At 37.6% G+C, this 21,067-nt stretch overlaps 1 protein-coding gene across 1 annotated transcript in view; it reads right to left on the minus strand.

Moving 5' to 3' along the window:
- The window catches only part of MYOM1 (myomesin 1), a 166,279-nt gene that overhangs the window by 59,121 nt on the left and 86,091 nt on the right, over positions 1–21,067 (minus strand). The window contains exons 16-21 of the mRNA XM_047087004.1: positions 15,139–15,263; positions 9,968–10,151; positions 9,050–9,224; positions 6,915–7,036; positions 5,404–5,691; positions 3,272–3,468 (exon numbers count right to left, since the gene is read on the minus strand). Coding sequence (XP_046942960.1) covers positions 3,272–3,468; positions 5,404–5,691; positions 6,915–7,036; positions 9,050–9,224; positions 9,968–10,151; positions 15,139–15,263 — 1,091 coding nt within the window. The remainder of the gene's footprint in view (positions 1–3,271; positions 3,469–5,403; positions 5,692–6,914; positions 7,037–9,049; positions 9,225–9,967; positions 10,152–15,138; positions 15,264–21,067) is intronic.

Below are 21,067 nucleotides of genomic sequence, written 5' to 3' on the forward strand. Positions count from 1 at the left end.
ATATCTCAATAAAGTGAGATTTTCCTGGAATTTTCACTTCCAGTACTATCCTTGTCAGGTATTTATATCAAATTCATTACAGTCTCAGGGTAATTTCATTCATGAACATAGAGGCAAAAATTCCTAAACAATAATAAGCAAAAAAAAAAAAAATCAAGTAATATACAGACACAGTATACATAATGTCCAGTTTGGATTTATGCCAGGAACGCAAGGTTGTTTTAACATTAGACAATTAGTAGAATATACCACATTAAAACTCAAGAGAAAAATTGTATAACCATATCAATAGATTCAGAAAAAATATTTGATAATTTAAATTAATTCTTAACTAGGAACAGAAGGAAACTTCCTTTAGTTGATAACAGATGTCTATCAGACACTGATAGTAAATATAACATTTAACAGTGAAATGTTGAAAGGTTTTCTTTTAAGATAAAGATCAAGTCTAGAATGACCAAGACCACTACTTCTATCAACATTTTGTAAAGACTCTAAGCAGAAAGTTAAGAAAATGAAGCAAAAAATATAAAATCTGGAAATGAAGAAGTAAATTGTCATTTGCAGATGATATGATGATACATAAAAAATCAAAAAGAGTTCATAGGTAGCTTTTTGAAATTATGAGACAATTTAGCAAAAAACCTATACATAACAATGACATGTAAAATCAATGTATAAAAATTAGGCATATCTCTATGATGATACATAAAAAAATCAAAAAGAGTTCATAGGTAGCTTTTTGAAATTATGAGACAATTTAGCAAAAAACCTATACATAACAATGACATGTAAAATCAATGTATAAAAATTAGGTATATCTCTATATTCCAGCAATAACAAAATGATATAAAAATATACTATTTAAACACTGAAAATATGTAACACCTATAAATAAATAACATGATGTGTAGGACTTTTATGGAGAATTATAAAACTTTATTGAGAAACTTTAAAGAAGACCAAAATAAATGGAGAGAAATATCATGTTCATGTATTAGAAGATTTAATATTTTAAAAATGTCAAGAGCGCCTGGGTGGCTCAGTTGGTTAGTCCAACTCTTGATTTCGGCTCAGGTCATAATCTCATGGTTCATGGGATTGAGATCAGGCCCCTAGCCGAGCCCTGTGTTGAGCCCTACCTTGGGCTCCTTGCTGTCAGCAGGGAGCCTGCTTGGGAGTCTCTCTCTTTGCCCCTCCCCCACTCCTGCACTCATTCTCTCTCTCACAAAATAAATAAATAAACATTAAAAATATATTTTAAGATATCAATGATTCCTCAATTTCTTTGTAGAGTCAATACAATCCCAATCAGAATTTTAAAATGTTTTTGTTTAATTTTTCTTATTACATTTTCTTTTGCTTGTCTTGTTTTTTGGTAGAACTTGGTAACCTAATTCTACAATTTATATCAAAGTGCAAAGGGCTAAAAATAGCCTTGGAATAAAAAAATAAACGAAGATAATTTGATCTACCAGTTATCAAATTTACTATAGAGTGGTAATGATTAAATTAGTGTGGTACTGGCCCAGTGGTAGACAAAGAGACCAGTGGAACAAAGCAGAGAATATGGAAGCAGACACTCGCATCAAAGAAACTTGATACATGATACAGATAGCCTAGCAGAATAGCTGCAATTTTCAATAGATAATGCTGGGACAACTGAAAACCCATGGGGGGAAGTGAATGTTGACTTTTACTTTACACCACACACAAAATTTATAGGTGAAGTAATGACTTTAATGTAAGTGGCAAACCATAAAACTTTGAGAAGGTAATCTAATACAATATCCCCATGACCTTCAATAGCGAAGGCATCTCTTAAAAAAAGGGTGCAGGGGTACAGCAATCACTAATGACAAAGCCAATGCTGTTAAGTCTGGCCACAATAAATCTGACATTAAAACTAGTGTCATTACCATAGGAAGAAGAAAATGCCAGCCAATAAATGGGAGAAGATAGACGCAGATTCTACAGCTACCAAGGATTTAAACTCAGAATATATAAAGAACATCACCAGTCAGTAAGAAAACCTAGTAGAAAACTGGCAAAACCTTTGAATAGGCATGTTATAAAAGGAGATTTCAAGTGGAATATGTATATACAGGAAGAGATGTTCAGACTCATTTGACACTTTGACTGTCAAAACTGAGAATGTGTGAATATAGCAAGTGTTAGAAGGATGTGCAACAATGGGAATTCTCATACTCTTTAGAAAAACAGTATAGAATTATCTACTAAAATTGAAGACAAACAGACTCTCTGGACCAGCAATTCTACTTTTAGATAATAACCTACAGAAACTAGTGCATGTATGTGCCAGCAGATGCAAACAAAAATGTTCATAGCTACACTGTTTGATACAGCTATGAATGCAAAAATGCCTGAATATCAATCAATAACTGAATGGAAAAGTAGATTGTGAGATGGTCCTATGATAGAATACAACACAGTAATGAAGTCATAGCTACACATTGACATGGAAGAATCTTAAAAACATAATTTTATTTTAAGTATTCTTGTTTTATTCTTTATGTGTTCAGTATGTGTGTGATATTTCATAAATTTTAAATGTTAGATTTCAAAAGCGTGGCACTGAGTTAGGGAAAGCATTCCCCCAGCCTCGCCCTGCTCTTGCCCCCACAGCTTGGGGTTCTGTGAGTACTAGGAGGTGGTAACTTTCCTCCAGCTGACAATGCTCTAAAGAGGGGGGGGGCATAGTTGTGGCAACAGTAAGACCCTTCAAGTGTGCTGAGATGGGCAAAGCAGTGAAGAAGGGAAACTTGTGGGTAGACACATGTGAACCATCCCTTCATGGGGGACACTTCACAAGTGGTGAGCTGAGTCTGACCCCCAGGCCCATGTCCCTTTATCCTTTGTCATTTGAACACTGAAAGTTAAAAATCTAGTCATTTGGATCCTGGGACCCTTGGTGCTAGTGGCATATTGGTTACAGATATTTCATAAGTCTTGAAATAAACACTAATTTTTATAATAGATATACATTTCACAGTAAATGTTCTGGGAAGTTATTGCTTATGCGTATGAATCAGAAAATACAAATCCTTCCTGGTCAGATCACTTCTACTTACCTTATATGACTTACCGTATATGACAATGACAAAACTCATGTCATTGCAGACAATGGACCCTGGAGTAATGACATGAATCTTTTACAAGGTGCTGGGTGTGTAGGTGAGTGTGCATGGTGTGCAAGTGACCGTGTCATCATATACATGACACTCCACACTACAGAAGGTCACACATTTACCTTATATGCCTCATCACTGACAGCTTTGATGTTGGCTTCTCTCCATCTTCCCGGTACCCCGTCAATTACCTCACGATAGTTCACATAATAGCCAGTAATTTCAGCCCCTCCACTCTTATCTGGTTGCTTCCATCCAAGAACCATCGAGTCACGACAACTTTCAAGACAAGTGATATCATAGGGTGGCGATGGTGCCGCTGTTGCAATATGAATCGCTCGTGAGTAGACAGAAATGCATTTATGATTCTATGTACATTAAACTCATGTCATTAGTACCATGTGAGAGGGCACTAGGCTCTTGCAGTATGAGACTAAATTGTGAGACTGATCAGTAACTTGGCATCCAATCTGGTGTATGAGAAAAAAGCCAACACACAGTAAAAAGGGCACTGCAATTATTATTGCAAAGATAAAAAGAAGCTGCCCCACCCCTCCACGGAAGAATAATTTTTGAAATACTAACAGCAAGATGGTGCAATAATATGAAAAGTGATTCTGTTACCCGTAAGAAGACATCTTTTCCCCAAGATATATATTTTTGTTTCTTTATGTAGTTTTGTTTCTATTTGCTCCTTGAGGAAAATGAGATGTGTATATTAATTTCTCCCTCAATTTCCTTACTGAGAATTTCCATATTATTTCCAAAAGGATAGCATTTCACCATTTGGGCATACATACCCTTGTGAGACCTTACAACTAAACAAGTTCTGTCTACACACAGGACAAATCTTATTCTGGAACTCAGCTAAATGCCACCTTAAAAAAAAATTTTTTTTTTAAAGCCAGGCACAATCTGCCATGTGATTTTTCTCTTATTACATAATACTTTTTGCTGCATTATTTTTAATCTGATGTTGGACTATTATTCATATAGTACAAAATACTGAATAGTTGTCACTGTGTTTATTAGTGCATAACCAGAAATACATGTGGACGATGTTTTAAAAGACTTACTTCATTTATGTGGCTTTGCTGATCAACTTTTCACCTAACTGCTAAATTATGGTTTTCGATAAAGAAAGAGAAGGTGAGATGGTGGAAAGAAATCCATCTAGATGTGCAATAACATCAGAAAGAGTTTTCTAAATATTTATTTGGATTATAGGAAAAAAAGAACTATTTATTCTTATTCAAAAGATTCTCAGAACAATAAAGATTTTAAAAATAATACATGTGTTTTTCTTCCCCCTCACCAACCTCCTTCATTCTTTACATTAAAAAAGAAATTTCTCTCTCTCTCTTTCTCTCTCTCTCTCTCTCTCTCTCCCCCTATTACAGAGCAATGTTGAATGTGAATTCTCAAATGAATATCCCATCTCAAAGTTGAAGGGACAATAAAGGTGTCAAAAAAAATACATTACAGAAGTTAGGGGTAGGGTAGTAATAGGCGGTGGAAGACAGGCATGCTATAGTTTGTCAGTATATGCTTATCATTTCATTTTTATTTAATAAGAAAAATACTGACTCCTAGAATATATAAGACACAAGTATCAAATATCCTAATCAGAAAATTCTGAGCTTCCTGATAAATAGTCTTAAATAAAACAGTTCTGGGAATGTGATTCATAAATCACAGAATTTAGCTTTATATGATTATAATACCCTATTAAACTTTTCATGGTAACTCAGAGAGATAATGTTACTCATATTCATTTGAATTAAATATGAAGGATAACTTGAACACCTGAAGATAAACAATGGAAGTTAATAACTATGATCCTGACTAAATGTGACTTCTTTGTAAAATATTTTTCCTATACATGTACTGAACATAAACATTTCAAAGGACCTCACATAGGCTGTGATTCTCAAATTCTTTGTGCTCTTAGCTCTAATTTTCTTAGCAAAATGAGGCTAAACCTGTGTCTGTCTGAGAAACCAAAAAGGACTCTATAACCAAATCACCTTATTCTATTGTCATTAAGCACAGTAAACTATGTATAAAAGCCAAGCTCATATAAAATTACTTTTACAACTCACTAGACAAAAGTATTGCAAATGGATAGCTGAAAACACAGAAAATTAAGAATATACATAGATGAAAGTGAACACAGATGGAAGAGTGTGATCCGGACAATGAGGTGAGGACACTGATGGAGACAGATGGAACAGTTGACTCTTTCAACTCTCACCTATGTCCTTCTTCTTTTTCAGAGGGTCAGACTTACTTTTCCCCTTAAGAGCTGCCTTCTGTGGTGATGGGGTAAGCTCTTCCTGAACTGTTTCACTTACTTTACTCACTTCTGTTTGGCCCAGGTTGTGAGCGCTACTGGGTAGTGAAGGTTTGTTAAGTTTGCTACCAAGCAAAGCATCTTTCTTAAAGGTTGGCCGGGAGGCTTCATGCATGCCTCCCCTGGAGTCTGTTAGTCCAGCAGGTGTATCATTCAGTTCAGGCCACACATCTGGAGACACTCCTCCCCCTACAATCACCAGATAACAACAGAAACGCTTTGAGCCCAGACACAGTCCAAATTGCTCTTACTTAACAGAACAAAGGGGAAACCATTAGGACCACAAACAGAACAAGTAATCTTAGTTTAACAGAAATCACTCAGATTTGCAAGAAATATGGAAAGCACACGTTTCACATAATTTACACCAAGGAAACATTTCAACTTCTCCATATTCTGGAAAAGAAGAAATGAGAACAAAAAACCACAGACAGAAACAGGAACCATTTTGATTTGCAGAACCCAAGTATATACAAGAAAAAAGCAAACTTCTGACGTTTTTTGAAAGATATTAAGTCCTCTTAATTCACAGAATGAGGGGGCAGAATGGATCATAAAGTGCACAGGACATACATTAAAGATCCTGATTTTATAACAGCTAGAATTATGTACATTACTGAAATATTAATGGTCTGTACCTCCCAACCTCAAAAAAAAAAAAAAAGTTACCTTATACGGAACGTATAATGGTAAAATGGTAAAATGTTACCATTATAAGGAATATTAAAAAGTAATACGGCATGATAACTGAAGATAACTGGTATTAAATAATCTTTCCCTTCAAATGTGTGTCACTCTATCACAGACATCATTTTTAGTGCTCTGAACTATGTGGGTCCTTTTCCTGCTTTATCTAAGATTGGGAGGCACATCATGTACAGTCATACAATTACTTTATTACGGGTTTTATTCTGTTGATTACTTTGTGAGCAGAAATGTAGCATATGACCAAGCAACAACAAGTATCTTGCACGAAATTTAGAGGAGTTTATAAAAAGCATGTTGTTAGTGAAAACAAGCCAGGCTTTGTCGCAGGTGAAATGGCATTTAGGTACAAAATGACGTGGGTTATGGGTGATATACCACTTCACGGAACCGGATGGCCCTCCACACTCCCAGGATGAGCACGAAGTTAGAATGGAGTTTCACACAATGGGAACTATCTGAGGACACTCGGACTTGTGAAGATGGCAAGGCTACAGATGCACAGAGTCTGGGTAAGTGATGAAGATCTGTAAAATGATGGCTATGGAAGGTTAGCTGTCACCTGGAGTCAGAGAAAATGATCATCTGAGGACAGAACCCTCGAGCAGTACTAGAAGCTTTAAAACCATTTCTGGCGAGGATGGTATCTTCCTTTATAACATAAAAATTCACTTTTTGCCCTCCAAAGCTACGCAGAAGGTACTTACCTATAGCAGCTTTTACTTCAATCGCTTCTGAATCCTGTGAATATTCACTAAGTCCAGCTGCATTAACTGCTCTGACCCGGAAGATATAACTCTGGCCAGTTGCCAGTCCATGGCAAGTAAATCTAAAAGGAAAAGGAGTTTTTAAAAACTTTTCTAGCAGGCAAATTAGACAAGATGATTTTAGCTTAACTGAATGATCTGGGTTTATAAAAATAATTCGTAGAGAGATCAGGTAATGTATGTGCTTTAGACAAGAAGGCAGCTAATTAAGGCGATTTTCTAAACTCTATCAAACAATTCAGAGTCCTGGGTTTCCCCTGAATTAGTACCTTAACTTTTCCGAGGCTCTGTGTGCTCATCAGTAAAATGGGGATAATAATGCCTCCATAATAACTTTTGTGTAAAGATTGGCTGTATTTAAAGTACTTATTTCAGGGTCTGGCATAGAGGAGTCTTTTAATAAATAATAGGTGATATTAATGATATCATTAATGGCTATTTCAGGCTTACACTTATGGCTGTAAGACACTGGCTGCTCCCTGTTACAGAGGCCTAGTTACTGCTTCCCTGCATACCAGGGAAGGCATAATGACTTGAGAAATGACACTGGAATCTGAAAATAAGATGAAATATAGATAACCATTTAGAAATGAGGATCCAGTAATGAGGTGTGAATCCATGGGCAGTTTCACACATAAAACAACCTCCTTCCTTAATAGCTATTATGGCTATAAATAGCTGTTTCATGAATCACTGTAACATTTTAATCCATCCTGAACACTGTAACCAGAGGAAATAACAGGTCTGCTAATGACTCTATTACCATTAGTAAAGTTGGAATATTTAATGAAGGCAGACATAAATGAGGCCAATTCTTCAGGTCAGCTCAGTTCAGCAAATATTTATTGAGCACTTCAGTGTTCCAGGCACTGAGCTAGGTATTGTGGACACAAAGATGAATAGAAAATGGTGCCTGCCCTTGAGAAGCTGCCATCTGTTTGTGGAAAGGCAGACCCTGCCTCACCCTCTATAAACATTTCTAAATAGCCCCAGGAAAATGCTGGGAACTGAGAGTAACAGTGAAATGAGTAAACAGGCCAAGTGAATCTCTTGAAAAACATATTGCTTTCACCCATTAATTGATTTGTCTCTATTCTCTCATGTTCTGCAAAAGAAACAACTCATCCTATGGGGGTCCTTGGACTTGAAAGTGGCCATGCCGGAAGCTGCCTAACAAGCCTGCATGACAATTCTGGTGGGGGCAGGGGGAATTCTCCTCTCAGATCGGTCCTAAATCAAAGGAGTCTCAGAGTTTGGTTGCAGACCAGAATTCATCATCAACTTGCAAGGCTGGTTGACAAAACATTTGAAAGCAAGAAAAAAACCCTCTCCACATTAGAAACAGATGTAAAGAAGTGGCAAAGTATTCTGAGTGTCCTTTTTTTTTGGTGTTACTTATGTCTCCTTAGCACTGAGTTTCACCATGTTCAAAATTTGTAAAATGTTGATACTTTTTTCCTATTCATTTAAAATGCCTGGCTATTTTATGTCAGCTAGAGCCTATTAGACCCTTGAAATCTTATCACTTTGGATATTAAAGACCACAAAAGAGGGGTAGAAAGAACAAATAGCATAAAGGAAAAGAATCAGAAAAGAGCTATAAAGTGAACCCATCATAGCTGGCATTAATGTGTTTCTAAGTGTTTAATATCCCAAGTAAACTTTTAAAAAAATATATAGCAGTAGATAATGTTCAATTTTTAATTCATTTGGATATATAAAGCATAATGTTCTTTTTTAAGAGACAGAGAGAGAGAGAGAGAGAGAGAGCATGAGCAAGGAAAGGGGCAAAGGGAAAGGGAGTCACAGAATCTGAAGCAGGCTCCAGGCTCTGAGCTATCAGCACAGAGCCCAACGTGAGGCTCGAACACATGAACCATGAGATCATGACCTGAGTTCAAGTCAGACGGACGCTTAACCAACTGAGCCACCCCTTAAAGCATAATGTTTTAAAAAGTCTTCCTCCACTGGATGTTGGTGCTGCTGTATGGGTCCATGGCTGATTTCCTCCTGATAGCCTCTATGCTCTAGAGTCAGAAGGCTCCCCACAGCCCACCCCCCAACACTGTGGTTACCGTGGGCCCTTCACAGGGTTGTTGTTGCAGGGCTCCCACTTGCCAGAGCCAACCACGCTTGACTCTATGTAGTACCCGACCAGTTCTTTGGCGTCTTTGGATTCCTCCCATGAAACTACCACTGATGTGTCTGTATTTCTGCTTGGGATGATTTTGCCTGGGGCCTTTGGGATATCTGACAAAGGAGGAAAATGATGATCAAACTCAGGTGTGGTTTTTTTAAAAAAATTTTTTTTTCAACGTTTATTTATTTTTGGGACAGAGAGAGACAGAGCATGAACGGGAGAGGGGCAGAGAGAGAGGGAGACACAGAATCGGAAACAGGCTCCAGGCTCCGAGCCATCAGCCCAGAGCCCGACGCGGGGCTCGAACTCCCGGACCGCGAGATCGTGACCTGGCTGAAGTCGGACGCTTAACCGACTGCGCCACCCAGGCGCCCCTCAGGTGTGGTTTAAAAAACTTCATTCTTATCTCTCTCTCTCTCTCTCTCTCTCTCTCTCACACACACACACACACACACACACACACACAAATTTTACGTAAGTAATCATCTCAAACATACAGTTACTTACTTTATATTTGTTAAAGCAGAAAATAAAAAAAAATAAATATGTTAGTGTGGGGGCATAATGATAAACTAAATACCCAGGAACCTACCAACCCACTCCAGAAAAAATACATTAACAATACTGTTGGAACTCCCAAAGAAGTTTACTTTTCATAACTTCATCATTCATAATAATGAATTTTTGAAATGTATCAGTCAAGTATAGTCATCAATTAAATTCATGATACGAAAGAAGGATGCCACTACTTTTGCTTCCAGGCATATACGTTCTGATGAGTACTTGCTTTGGAAGTTTTTCTTAAATTGAAGTAAAAGAAGTTTACAGTTGTTCAAGGGAACTCCACACTTACCAAGTTTATCCCCTACCACGGTCACTTCCGTTGCCTCTGAGGGCTCACCCACTCCTGCCGAGTTAGAACAGCGGACGCGGAAGCGGTAGGATTTCCCTTCAGCCAAGTCGAAGAGAGCAAAGCGGGGAGACTTCACAGGGAGCTCTGTGTTCACCCGCTGCCAGTTTTCTGTCTCTGCGTCACACTGCAGCCCAAACAGTGAGACCCATTCACGGCACGGCAAGAATAAATGGGACCTCTAGGCCAGGCATCTAGCAGTCTTATTTATCCGTCAACAAACCACCTACCTGTTACCAGTGAGTTGAACTGGAGAAGAGATTTGGATGAAATGGGGATGAAGCATCTGTAGTCCATAGGATTATCTAAATAAAATTGGCTTTGCATTGTTTGATAAATACTTTAATACTTCACTGACTTTATTAACCAAGTAAGATCACTAATCGACTTATAAAAGACCTTAATTTATTTTGAGGACTGCTTGGGGTCAGATCCTTTTCTAATTCTTAGAGTGGGTAATTCAATTTAATGTGCTATATAAGATACTTTAATTTTCACTGCTATAAACTTTTATTTTAATTGAGTGTTATTTAATGATTCAGAATATCATTCAGGTCTGTGCTCAAACACCACCTCCTCAGAAAGCCCTTCTTGCTCACCCCCTCCCTATTCTACCAAAGAATCTGAAAGAGTTCTTTGTTCCTTTCTCATCACTCTCTATCCTTTACCTTGCTTTATTATTTTTTTAAACACTTATCTCTATTTGAAATTATTTGTCATCTCCTTCATTGGAAAATAAGTTTCAGTGAATTGAGTTCAGCGAGTTGTCTTGTTCACTGCTATCCTCCAGAGCCTAGAATTGTATCTGACACATAGGAAATAATCAACAATTGTTTTTTCCTGAATGAATGAATTTTTTTTTTTAATTTGGAAGGAAGGAAGGAAGGAAGGAAGGAAGGAAGGACGGACGGACGGAAGCTAATGAAAGATAAAGATGTTCTTTTTTTCTTACCCATATTTTAGAATAAATTATGGGAAAAACTAATTTAAAGCAATTCTATTCTTGGAATTAAAGTGGTCTAGAGTGACTCTGAAATCCTTGAAAGGATGTGGTGTCTGTTTGCACTTTGGTAAAGAATATAGTGAGAAAACTATCAGTAGTCTTCAGTAATCCTTTTCCCCTCCTATTTGTACTCTCAATTCTGCCCAAGGTCAGCAGAAATGATTTTGCTTTGGAACTTTTGAACAGTTTCAAGAGACTTTTCCAGAAATCCAAACCTTGCGATATAGTGACCAGCTGTGAGGGATGATACATTCTTGGGACTATAAAAATACTGGTATATCGTTTGGCATAACCTTCATGGATTTGAAATGAGAGACAACATGGTATGGTGGAAAGGATCCAGAGGCATCCACTCTGGTCCTAGCTTTGTTAAGAATAAGACATGTGAGGGGCGCCTGGGTGGCGCAGTCGGTTAAGCGTCCGACTTCGGCCAGGTCACGATCTCACGGTCCGTGAGTTCGAGCCCCGCGTCGGGCTCTGGGCTGATGGCTCAGAGCCTGGAGCCTGTTTCCGATTCTGTGTCTCCCTCTCTCTCTGCCCCTCGCCCGTTCATGCTCTGTCTCTCTCTGTCCCAAAAATAAATAAACGTTGAAAAAAAAAATTAAAAAAAAAAAAAAAAAAGAATAAGACATGTGACCTGGGGAGAGTCACATGAGTATTGTTTGGTCTCAGTTTTAACATCTGCAAAATAAGCAAATGTGACAGGGTAACCTCTAAAGTCCCTTGTAGAATCTTTCATGATGGTCATTGTGTGTGGAAGGGTAGAGAGGATAAATTCCCCCTAACCAGTCAATCTGCTGATAACTGAGGGATAAAATTCTCCCAGACCTTCAATTCTTCAGTTTATGGCTTTAATTCATTTTGACACATTCTCCCCTGGGGAACATATAAAAATTATCAGTCATTTATACTTTCATAATAAAAAATAATAGCTGCCTTTCACTATGCTAGGGGATTTATGTCATTGTAACTCTTTAATCTTCTCAACTGTGCTCTGAACTAAGTATTGTGGAGGTAGCACTGTGTGATTATCCATGTTTTCCAGAGAAGACAGGCTTGGGAAGGTTGAAAGGCAGCAATGTATACTAGTTGGATACAGTATATGAAACTGAGCCAGACTGTCTAGGTTCAAATACTAGCTCTGTCTCTTACTAAATGTGTGACCCTGAGCAAATTATATGCCCCATCGAAGCCTCAGTTTCCTCATCTACAAAATAGGCATGATGAAAATAAAAGCACTTCCCTCATAAGGTTACCGTAAGTATTAGGTGAGTTAACATGTGCAGAGTGCTTAGAACAGTGCCTGGTCCACCTGTTGGGATGAGCACTGGGTGTTGTATGGAAAACAATTTGACAATAAATTTCATTTAAAAAAATAGCAAATTTTTCCTTGGATGTATCACTTACATTTGATTAAGCATAATAAACATAAATTTTTATGAAAGGAAAAAAAAAGAACAGTGCCTGGTCATTGATAAACATCCCTGCATGCAGAAACAGAGCTAGCAAATGATACAACCCTTATCTCTGACAGGACCAGATTTTTGATAAGGGAATGAGAGAGAAAGAGATGAAGACATAAGACATCTGAGAAAAAAGTTTGGGGCTGAGAAGAACACAGTATAGGAAGGCTGGGAACACTGGAGACCGATCCATCCAATAACCTTGCTAATAAACCCCTCACTATCAACCATTTTAGGGCTCACAGACATGGTGTAAGTGGGCATAAGCTTTAGCCATGACAGGTGACTTTGTGCTTTATGTGCATGCAAATTCTGGTAAAAAGTTCTGTAAAGAAGTGCAAGCTCAGGGGTAAAGAAGCAGAACTCCCATGGGCATGAATATTCTGGGGATGAAAATGTGCTGCGGGACAAAAGCATGTAGAACATTTCTCTTTAGAAAGGTCAATGTATTAGAAGTGGCTCATCAGAATAGCTTGAGTGTCAGCTCAGGACAACGGTGTGATGTTTGGATAGTTCTGTAAGTGTGCCCTAGGTCTCTGGACATGTTCTGCTCCCCCAATATGTCAACATCCTGGGCCTTTTGTATATGTCAGCCATGCCTTTACAGGCCTCTCTGCTCACCCTGCACTCGAAATGTTCCCTCTGTTCCATGCCAGGTTTGCTCGTGGATGAACACTTACATTTTTAATCACAGACTCATATGTATTTAGGTCTAGGGAAGTTAATAGACTTTCCTGGAGAAATTAGAGTTTATGTGACCAGAGGAAATGTTTAACAGAAGCCAAAGTTGACTCATTTGAAGAAAACGCCTCAGTGGTACATTGTTACTGTGTCATTATTATAGGAAAGATGGTAATTACTGTCAGAGAGCTTACTCAGAACTCTCTTCCTGTGGAGAATTTCGAAAAGATTCACTGGAGGGTATGTATTAAGCACACCAGGAAATAAACATTTTCCACTCTAGTCTTGCCCTCTATTAAGAAAAAAAAAGAAAAGAAAAATTTTAAAATCAGAAATGCTACTCAAGTTCTAGTTAATTTGAGGTTAGTATCTAGAAAATATACAAATTACTAACAATAAAAAATCTAATATGTCTTTAGTAAAATCAGATTCTTTTGAAAGATGTCCATGTTACAGAAATAATCCATTTATTGTTACCAATGTGCTAGGGACAAGGAGAAGTGAGGCATGCTCCTCAAAGACATGATAAATGTCTTTAAAAAGGACATAAATTAATACATTTATTAATTAAAATAGGAAAACCACAGACCCTAGCATTTTTAATGCTAGTATAATATTCTCTGATGATCTGAAATAACTAAAAGGCCATGAAGATAGATGCATATTACTTTCATGTTGTCACCTAATTTGCAGAAGTTTGCAAGTACCTATATACCCATCATGTCTATTCTCCTGTAATAATTATCAGGGAAGGTGACCTAATAGATGTTCTGAAATTGAATGATCAGAATAGCATTAAGGATGAAACGCAAAAGCTCTTAGGAAAACTCACCAAGCTCCGTAATATTTTTGCCAAGTAGAAACCTTTTCTATAATTTTACTACGAAGGTAAAATGTAAAGTAAATGACAACTTATCCTGTTATCACACAATTTTATAAAAACAAAATACACAAAAAATACAGCCAATTGTTTCATTTGTTGTTCTTCAAAAATAATGGTGCGTGGCTGCCAGTATAAATGTAAATGTTCTTATGGGTACCAGGAAATAAGCTTATTTTAGTTTCATTTTTTTCAATTATATCTTAATCAAAACTTTTTTAATGAATGGATTTTGAACCTCATTTTAAGTAAATTCTCTTGAAATGCCCCGTCCCGGGAGCAATTATGTTTTGCCTGGCAGATACTCCTCCTTTGTGTCTGCCCTTGAAACTAGGGCACTTGCCCCAAATAACGTCCTGTCTAGGACTTGGCTCTTCTCCATTTTCTGGGCATAAATGCTTACTGTAACTGCCCTTAGATCTATGTCTATGGTAGATTCACATATAATTCTCATCATTCCACCCATTTTAGGCTTTCATTATACGCTGCCCTCTCCAAGAGCATGACAATAAAATTACAAGATATTTGAGGGAAAGAACTAGCCAGTATCTCATGCTGTTTTGCAATCTCTGACCCCATCCTACTACCTGCACTTAGAGTAGTGCTGGTCAAGTGCCAGGCAGCATGTAAGGACTTTCTCTCTTTGATCCTCCAGCTATTTGACAGTATTCTGAAAGTATTGTCACTTCTATTCCTCTGGCTCATCTACCCTCATTGATCTTCAGTTTCGACTGCTTAAGACAAATTGTAGAGAGATGAAAAGCTATTACTAGAGTGAGAGAGACAGAGAAATCTTCTAGAAAACTGCCATATGAACAATCTACAGTTTCGGGAGCAATTCTCTTCTTAAAGGGTTATAATTTGAGGTCTGTGGGCCTCTTTGGAGTCTATGGGTGAGCTTCACAGATCTATACACCCCCTGAACTTTTAGGCAAAGTTTTTTGTGATATGCATTTTTCCGTGAAGATTGTTCATAGTTTATATGGGTTTGAAGAGTTCAGGACACAATGGAAATTTAAGCTCTAGTTCTCTAAAGAAATCTTTAGGAAGTGGCATGAGGTAATAATGTTTGATCCCAGAGTCTTACCTTTTCCACAAAGTACAGAATGCCCTCGTGGCCACGCTGGCCAGGGGGCTTCCAACTTAGCACCACATAGCTGCGGGTGGCCTCTGTGACAGAGAGGTCTGTGGGGGGCCCAGGAACAATACCCTCTGAAAAACAATGAGGAAAAGTGAAAAGCACACACTCTGGGAAGCCCAGCATGCTCCAAGAGGCACAGATGCTTCTCTCCTACTGGGGGAAGAGTTCATTACTTCTCCATAGTATAAAGAAATACCCCAACTCTGAAATCCTTCCTAAAACATTCATTCATTCACTCAAAGCCACAATTTTACTTTCTTTGCTTGACAGTTCTGATTTTCTTTCTGGTCCTTAAAAACAGTAGTAACGACATAAGTTTTACTTTCTGTACATCTTCTATCAGCTTTTTATAGAATATCTTTTCAGGGCACGCTGACAGCACAGAGCCTGGAACCTGCTTTGAGTTCTATGTCTCCCTCTCTCTCTACCCCTCCCCTACTCACGCTCTGTCTCTTTCTCTCTCAAAAATGAATAAACATTAAGAAAATATATAGAATATCTTTTCAAGGATGTTTGGAAAGCAAACAAACTTGGAATATGAGATAGTATATTCTCTAGGGCAGAAAGTTGTCTTGTTTTCTGCCCAGAATAGTAAAGATAATGTCCTTCAGAGAAAGGTTGGGTAGATCTGTTAGCAGCCCCCTTATAATACTGGGGTGTCCTAAGTACAAGGTTTCTCAGATGTGACACAAATGTACTGTGTGTGCACACCCATCTGTGCTCCTCCATACCACCCTGTGGGACTTGGTGTAGGGAGGGGGAGACAGTGCAGGGAAAAATAATGGGAATGTGAAGCTCATGTGGTCTACTACGCTGTGAATTATAGAGTCCTTTGTTTCTGATCTAGGACTCTCTTGTCTTTTGCCAGCATCTATGAAACTGTGGTAGAAAATGTATTAGTTTGTAAGTCGGGTAAAATTTTAGAGCCTCCACAGTTCCTGACATCAGAGTAACCCTTCCATGTCAAATAACTAAAATACCATGCAAAATACATGAAACGCCTGTTTATAGACATTGGATATTAGCTGTCTTAGGACAATGATGACTGATAGGAGAGAAACAAATTAAAGTGAGCTCTACTATTGTCCTAGTTTATTGTCCAGAGAGAAGTTCAAGACAGCAGCTCAGGAAGAGGAACCACGTAGAGCCTGGCAGTCTCCCCAGCTGGAGGAAAAAAAGCTGGAATTCCAGGAAGGGCAAGGTATCTATCTACAGATAGAGTCAGAAGGATGAATACTGGAGGAAAGGGCTACACTGAGAGAGAGGCTTCAGAGATCTGCAGAGGGTCTGTCTGGAGTGTTCACCTGAGTACTGATCAGCACATGAATATGAGGAAACCACTTGAGGCTGGAGAAAACCCACACAAAAGAATTGGAGAGAACAATCCTCAAAGCTCTCATGGGGCCTGGGAGAGTCCATATTCCCACCAGTCAGAGTGTAAATCTAATTCCCAAGCATCCGGTAGAGTACTGCTCAGAAGGGTATTTCCTCTGTAGTATGGCCAAATTATCCCTAGACTAAAGGCTGTTCTGATTTCACCTAACAAAAGCAACCCTTGAAAGATCAAATCGTTTCTCCAGAACAAAGCTCAAGAGCATTTATAAAAAAACAAAAATATCCAGCACCAAACAATGTAAGTTCAAAATGTCTGGCATCTCATGAAAAATTATTAAGTATGCAAAGAATCATGAAAATATAGCCCCTTCTGAGGAGAAAAATCAATCAATGAAAACAAAACCAAAAATGTCACAGATGATAGAATTAACAGGCAAGGATATAAAAACAGTTATTATAAATATATTCATTATGTTCCAGAGCATAAAGATTAAACCTGTTAATTAAAGACATGGAAAATGTAAAAATAATACAAATTGTTCTAGACTTCTACAGCTGTAAATTACAAAACCTAAAATGAAAACAAAACAAAACCCACACACTGACTGGAATTCACAGCAAGTTAGACACTGAAGAAAAGGATAGTAAAATTATGGCACAGTAGTAGAAAATGTCTAAAATGGAACACAGAAATCAAAAAAGACTGAAAGGAAAAATGGATATCGCATCAGCAAGCTGTGGTTTCAAGTGACATGTAATTGGATTTCCTAAAGTAGAGAAGAGAGAAAGGGATACAGAAAAAAGATGTTTAAAGAAAGACTTGTGAGGGGTGCCTGAGTGGCTCAGTCGGTTGAGTGTCCAACTTCGGCTCAGGTCATGATCTTGCAATTCATGAATTCGAACCCCACATCGGGCTCTGTGATGACAGCTCAGAGCCTGGAGCCTGCTTCAGATTCTGTGTCCCTCTCTCTGCCCCCTCCCCACTTATGCTCTCTCTCTCTCTCTCTCTCTCTCTCTCTCAAAAATAAAAATAAACATTTTTTAAAAATTTAAAGAAGAAATACTGGTGAGAAAATTTTCCAAATCTCATGAAACCAATCTCATGAATCCAATTCCAATCTCATGAATCCAAGAAACTTGTACACCCCAAGCACAAGACACATGAAGGAAACAACACAGATGCATATCATAATCAAATTTGTAAATCCAGTGATTAAAAGAATCTATTAAAATCAGGCAGAGAGGAAAAGATCTGAGGGACAAAGTAAGAATAACAATAGTCATTCTTATAGTGTAGGTCTGAGCTATAATGGACCATCCTTTCTAAAATACTGAAAGGAAGGGTGCCTGGGTGGCTCAGTTGGTTAAGCGTTTGACTTTGGCTCAGGTCATGATCTCTCAGTTCATAAATTTGAGCCCCACATCAGGTTCTGTGCTGACAGCTTGGAACCTGGAACCTACTTCAGATTCTGTGTCTCCCTCTCTCTCTGGCCCTTCCCCTCTTGAGCTCTGTCTCTCTCTCTCAAAAATAAATAAACATTAAAAAAAATTCTTTTTAAGTACTGAAAGGAAAACTGTCAACCTAGAATTCTATAACCAATGAACATATATTTCAAAAATGAAGATGAAACAGAGACTGTTTCGGACATACAAAAAAAATAAAATAATTCATAACCAGCAGGCCTGCACTATAAGAAATAGTAAAGGAAATGCCTGAGATTCAAAGAGATCTACACAGGGGCACCTGGGTGGCTGAGTAGGTTAAGCGCTGACTTCGGCTCAGGTCATGATCTCATGGTTTGTGAGTTCAAGTCCCGCACTGGGCTTTGTGAAGACAGCTCAGAGCCTGGAGCCTGCTTCAGATTCTGTGTCTCCCTCTTCCTGCCCTCCCTCACTAGCACTCTGTCTGTCTCTCTCTCACTCAAAAATAAATAAACCTTAAAAAAACAAAGAGATCTATCCAAAGAAATGAAGAACAGAAATGGTAAAAATGTGAGTGAATATTTGAAAATTTGTTCTTACTTTTAAATTTCTTTGAAAGATAAGTGACTATTTGAACCAAAATAACAGCAATGTATTGTGCAATTTATAATATATACACAAATAAAATCCATGCAATAACAGCATCAAGGCTTGAAGAGGGAAATGGAATAATACTGTTTTAAGTTCTTACACTATACATGAAGTAATATATTACTTGAAGAAAGGTTGTGATAAGATGTATATTATAAATTCTGAACTACTATAATACAAAATAAAGAATTATAGCTAATAAGATAACACAGCTAAAATCGAATAATAAAAAATACTAAATCCAAAAGAAAGTAGAAAAAGAGGAGAAAGGAAACAAACACATGGAACAGATAGAAAATAAATAGCAAGATGGTAGATTTAAATCCAACCATATCAGTGATCACACAAAATGTAAATTGTTCACTCTAGTAAAAAGGCAAAGATTACCCGAGTGGATAAAAAAACAAGACTCAGTTATATGCTGCCTACAAAAATACAATTTAAATATAGGTCAAAAGTAAAAGGATGAAAACCATATGCCATGCTAACACTAATAAAAAAAAACAACAACCCTGGAATGATTACATTAATATCAGACAAGGTAGATTCCTAAACAAAAAACACTACCATGAATAAAAAGTATCACTTTATAATAATACAGTGGTCAGTTCATTAGAAGATAAATTACTTATGCATGTAATAACAAAACCTCAAACTATATGAAGCAAAACCTGGTAGAGCTGCAAGAAGAAATACATAAATCTATTTTTCAGTCAGAGATTTCATCACTGCTCTATCAATTTAATAGACCAAGTAGATAGAAAATCATTAAGGATATAAAAGACTCAGTTGAAATCTCCATAAGTTTTTTAATAGAAATTAATAAGCTGATTTTAAAATTTACATGGAAATGCAAAGACAGAATAGCAAAAACAACTTTGGGGAAAAAAATTAGAGGACTAATACTACCTAGTTTCAAAACTCTGAAGCTATTTATGTGTTTGGTTTTTTGTTTTAAACTATGAAGCTTTTTGGGGCACCTGGGTGGCGCAGTCGGTTAAGTGTCCGACTTCAGCCAGGTCACGATCTCGCGGTCCGTGAGTTCGAGCCCCGCGTCGGGCTCTGGGCTGATGGCTCGGAGCCTGGAGCCTGTTTCCGATTCTGTGTCTCCCTCTCTCTCTGCCCCTCCCCCGTTCATGCTCTGTCTCTCTCTCTGTCCCAAAAATAAATAAACGTTGAAAAAAAAAATTTTAAACTATGAAGCTTTTTAAAACAACAACAACCTGAAGCTTATAAAAGCTACAGTAATCAAGATAGTGTGATTGGTGTAGAGAAAATAAAATTGACCAATAGAGAGTCCAGAAATATGCAACCAATTGATTTTGACAATGGTGCCAAGGCAATTCAATGGGAAAAGGATTATCTTTTGAACAGTTTGCTGAAATAATTGGATAGCCATATGCAAAATGATAAGGATAATAAGAATAACAACTTGGGTTCTTACTTCACACAATATAGAAAAAAATGATTTGAAATGGAGCATAGATTAAAATCTAAGAGCTAATGTTGTAACATTTCTAGAAAACAAAGCAGGAAAAATATCTGAGTAAACTTGATTTGGCAAAGATTCAAGCATCATGATGCAAAAATGGCAATATATACATAAAAAGATGCCCAACATTGGGGCTCCTGGGTGGCTCAGTCGGTTGAGCGTCTGACTTTGGCTCAGGTCATGTCTCATAGTTTGTGGGTTCGAGCCCCACATCAGGCTCTATGCTCACCGCTTGCTCAGAGCCTGGAGCCTGCTTCAAATTCTGTGTCTCCTTCTCTCTCTGCCCCTCCCCTGCTCACGCTTTGTCTCACTCTTATTCTCAAAAAGAAATAAATGTAAAAAAAAAAAAAAGATGCCCAACATTATTAGGAAAATGTAAATTAAAACCACTATGCACCCACTATAAAATACCACTACTGGTGATAACGTGGACAACTGGAACTCACATACTGCTGATGGGAATGCAAGGTGGTATAACCATCTTGGAAACAGTTGGCAGTTTCTTTAAAAATTAAACACACCTACCATATGACCTATCCATTCAACTCCTAGGTATTCATCCAAGAAAAATGAAAGCATATGTCCCTACAAACACTTAACAAGGATATTCATAGAAATTTTTGACAGTAAATGGATGAAAAAATTGAAATGAACTGATATATACATCAACATGAATAAATCTTAAAGCAATTATGCTCAGTGAGGAAAATAAGATAAAAATGAGTATGATTCATTCATCTAAAAGTTTGGACAATGCAAACTATAGTGACAGAAAGCAGATCAGTGATGGCCTGGAGATGGGGAAGAGGTATGAGAAAGAAATTACAAAGGGGCCTGAGAAAATTTTAGGGGTGATGCATATGTTCATTATTTTGATCATGGTGACAGTTTCACAGGAATATACACATGTAGAATTTATCAAATTGTACATTTTACAGATATCAATTTACTATATGTCAACTGTACCTCAATAAA

Source organism: Lynx rufus, unplaced genomic scaffold (genome assembly GCF_022079265.1).
Source record: "Lynx rufus isolate CCGP_SWC_20201006 ecotype Redwood Valley unplaced genomic scaffold, mLynRuf1.p SCAF_22, whole genome shotgun sequence".
Classification (NCBI taxonomy): Eukaryota; Metazoa; Chordata; class Mammalia; order Carnivora; family Felidae; genus Lynx; species Lynx rufus.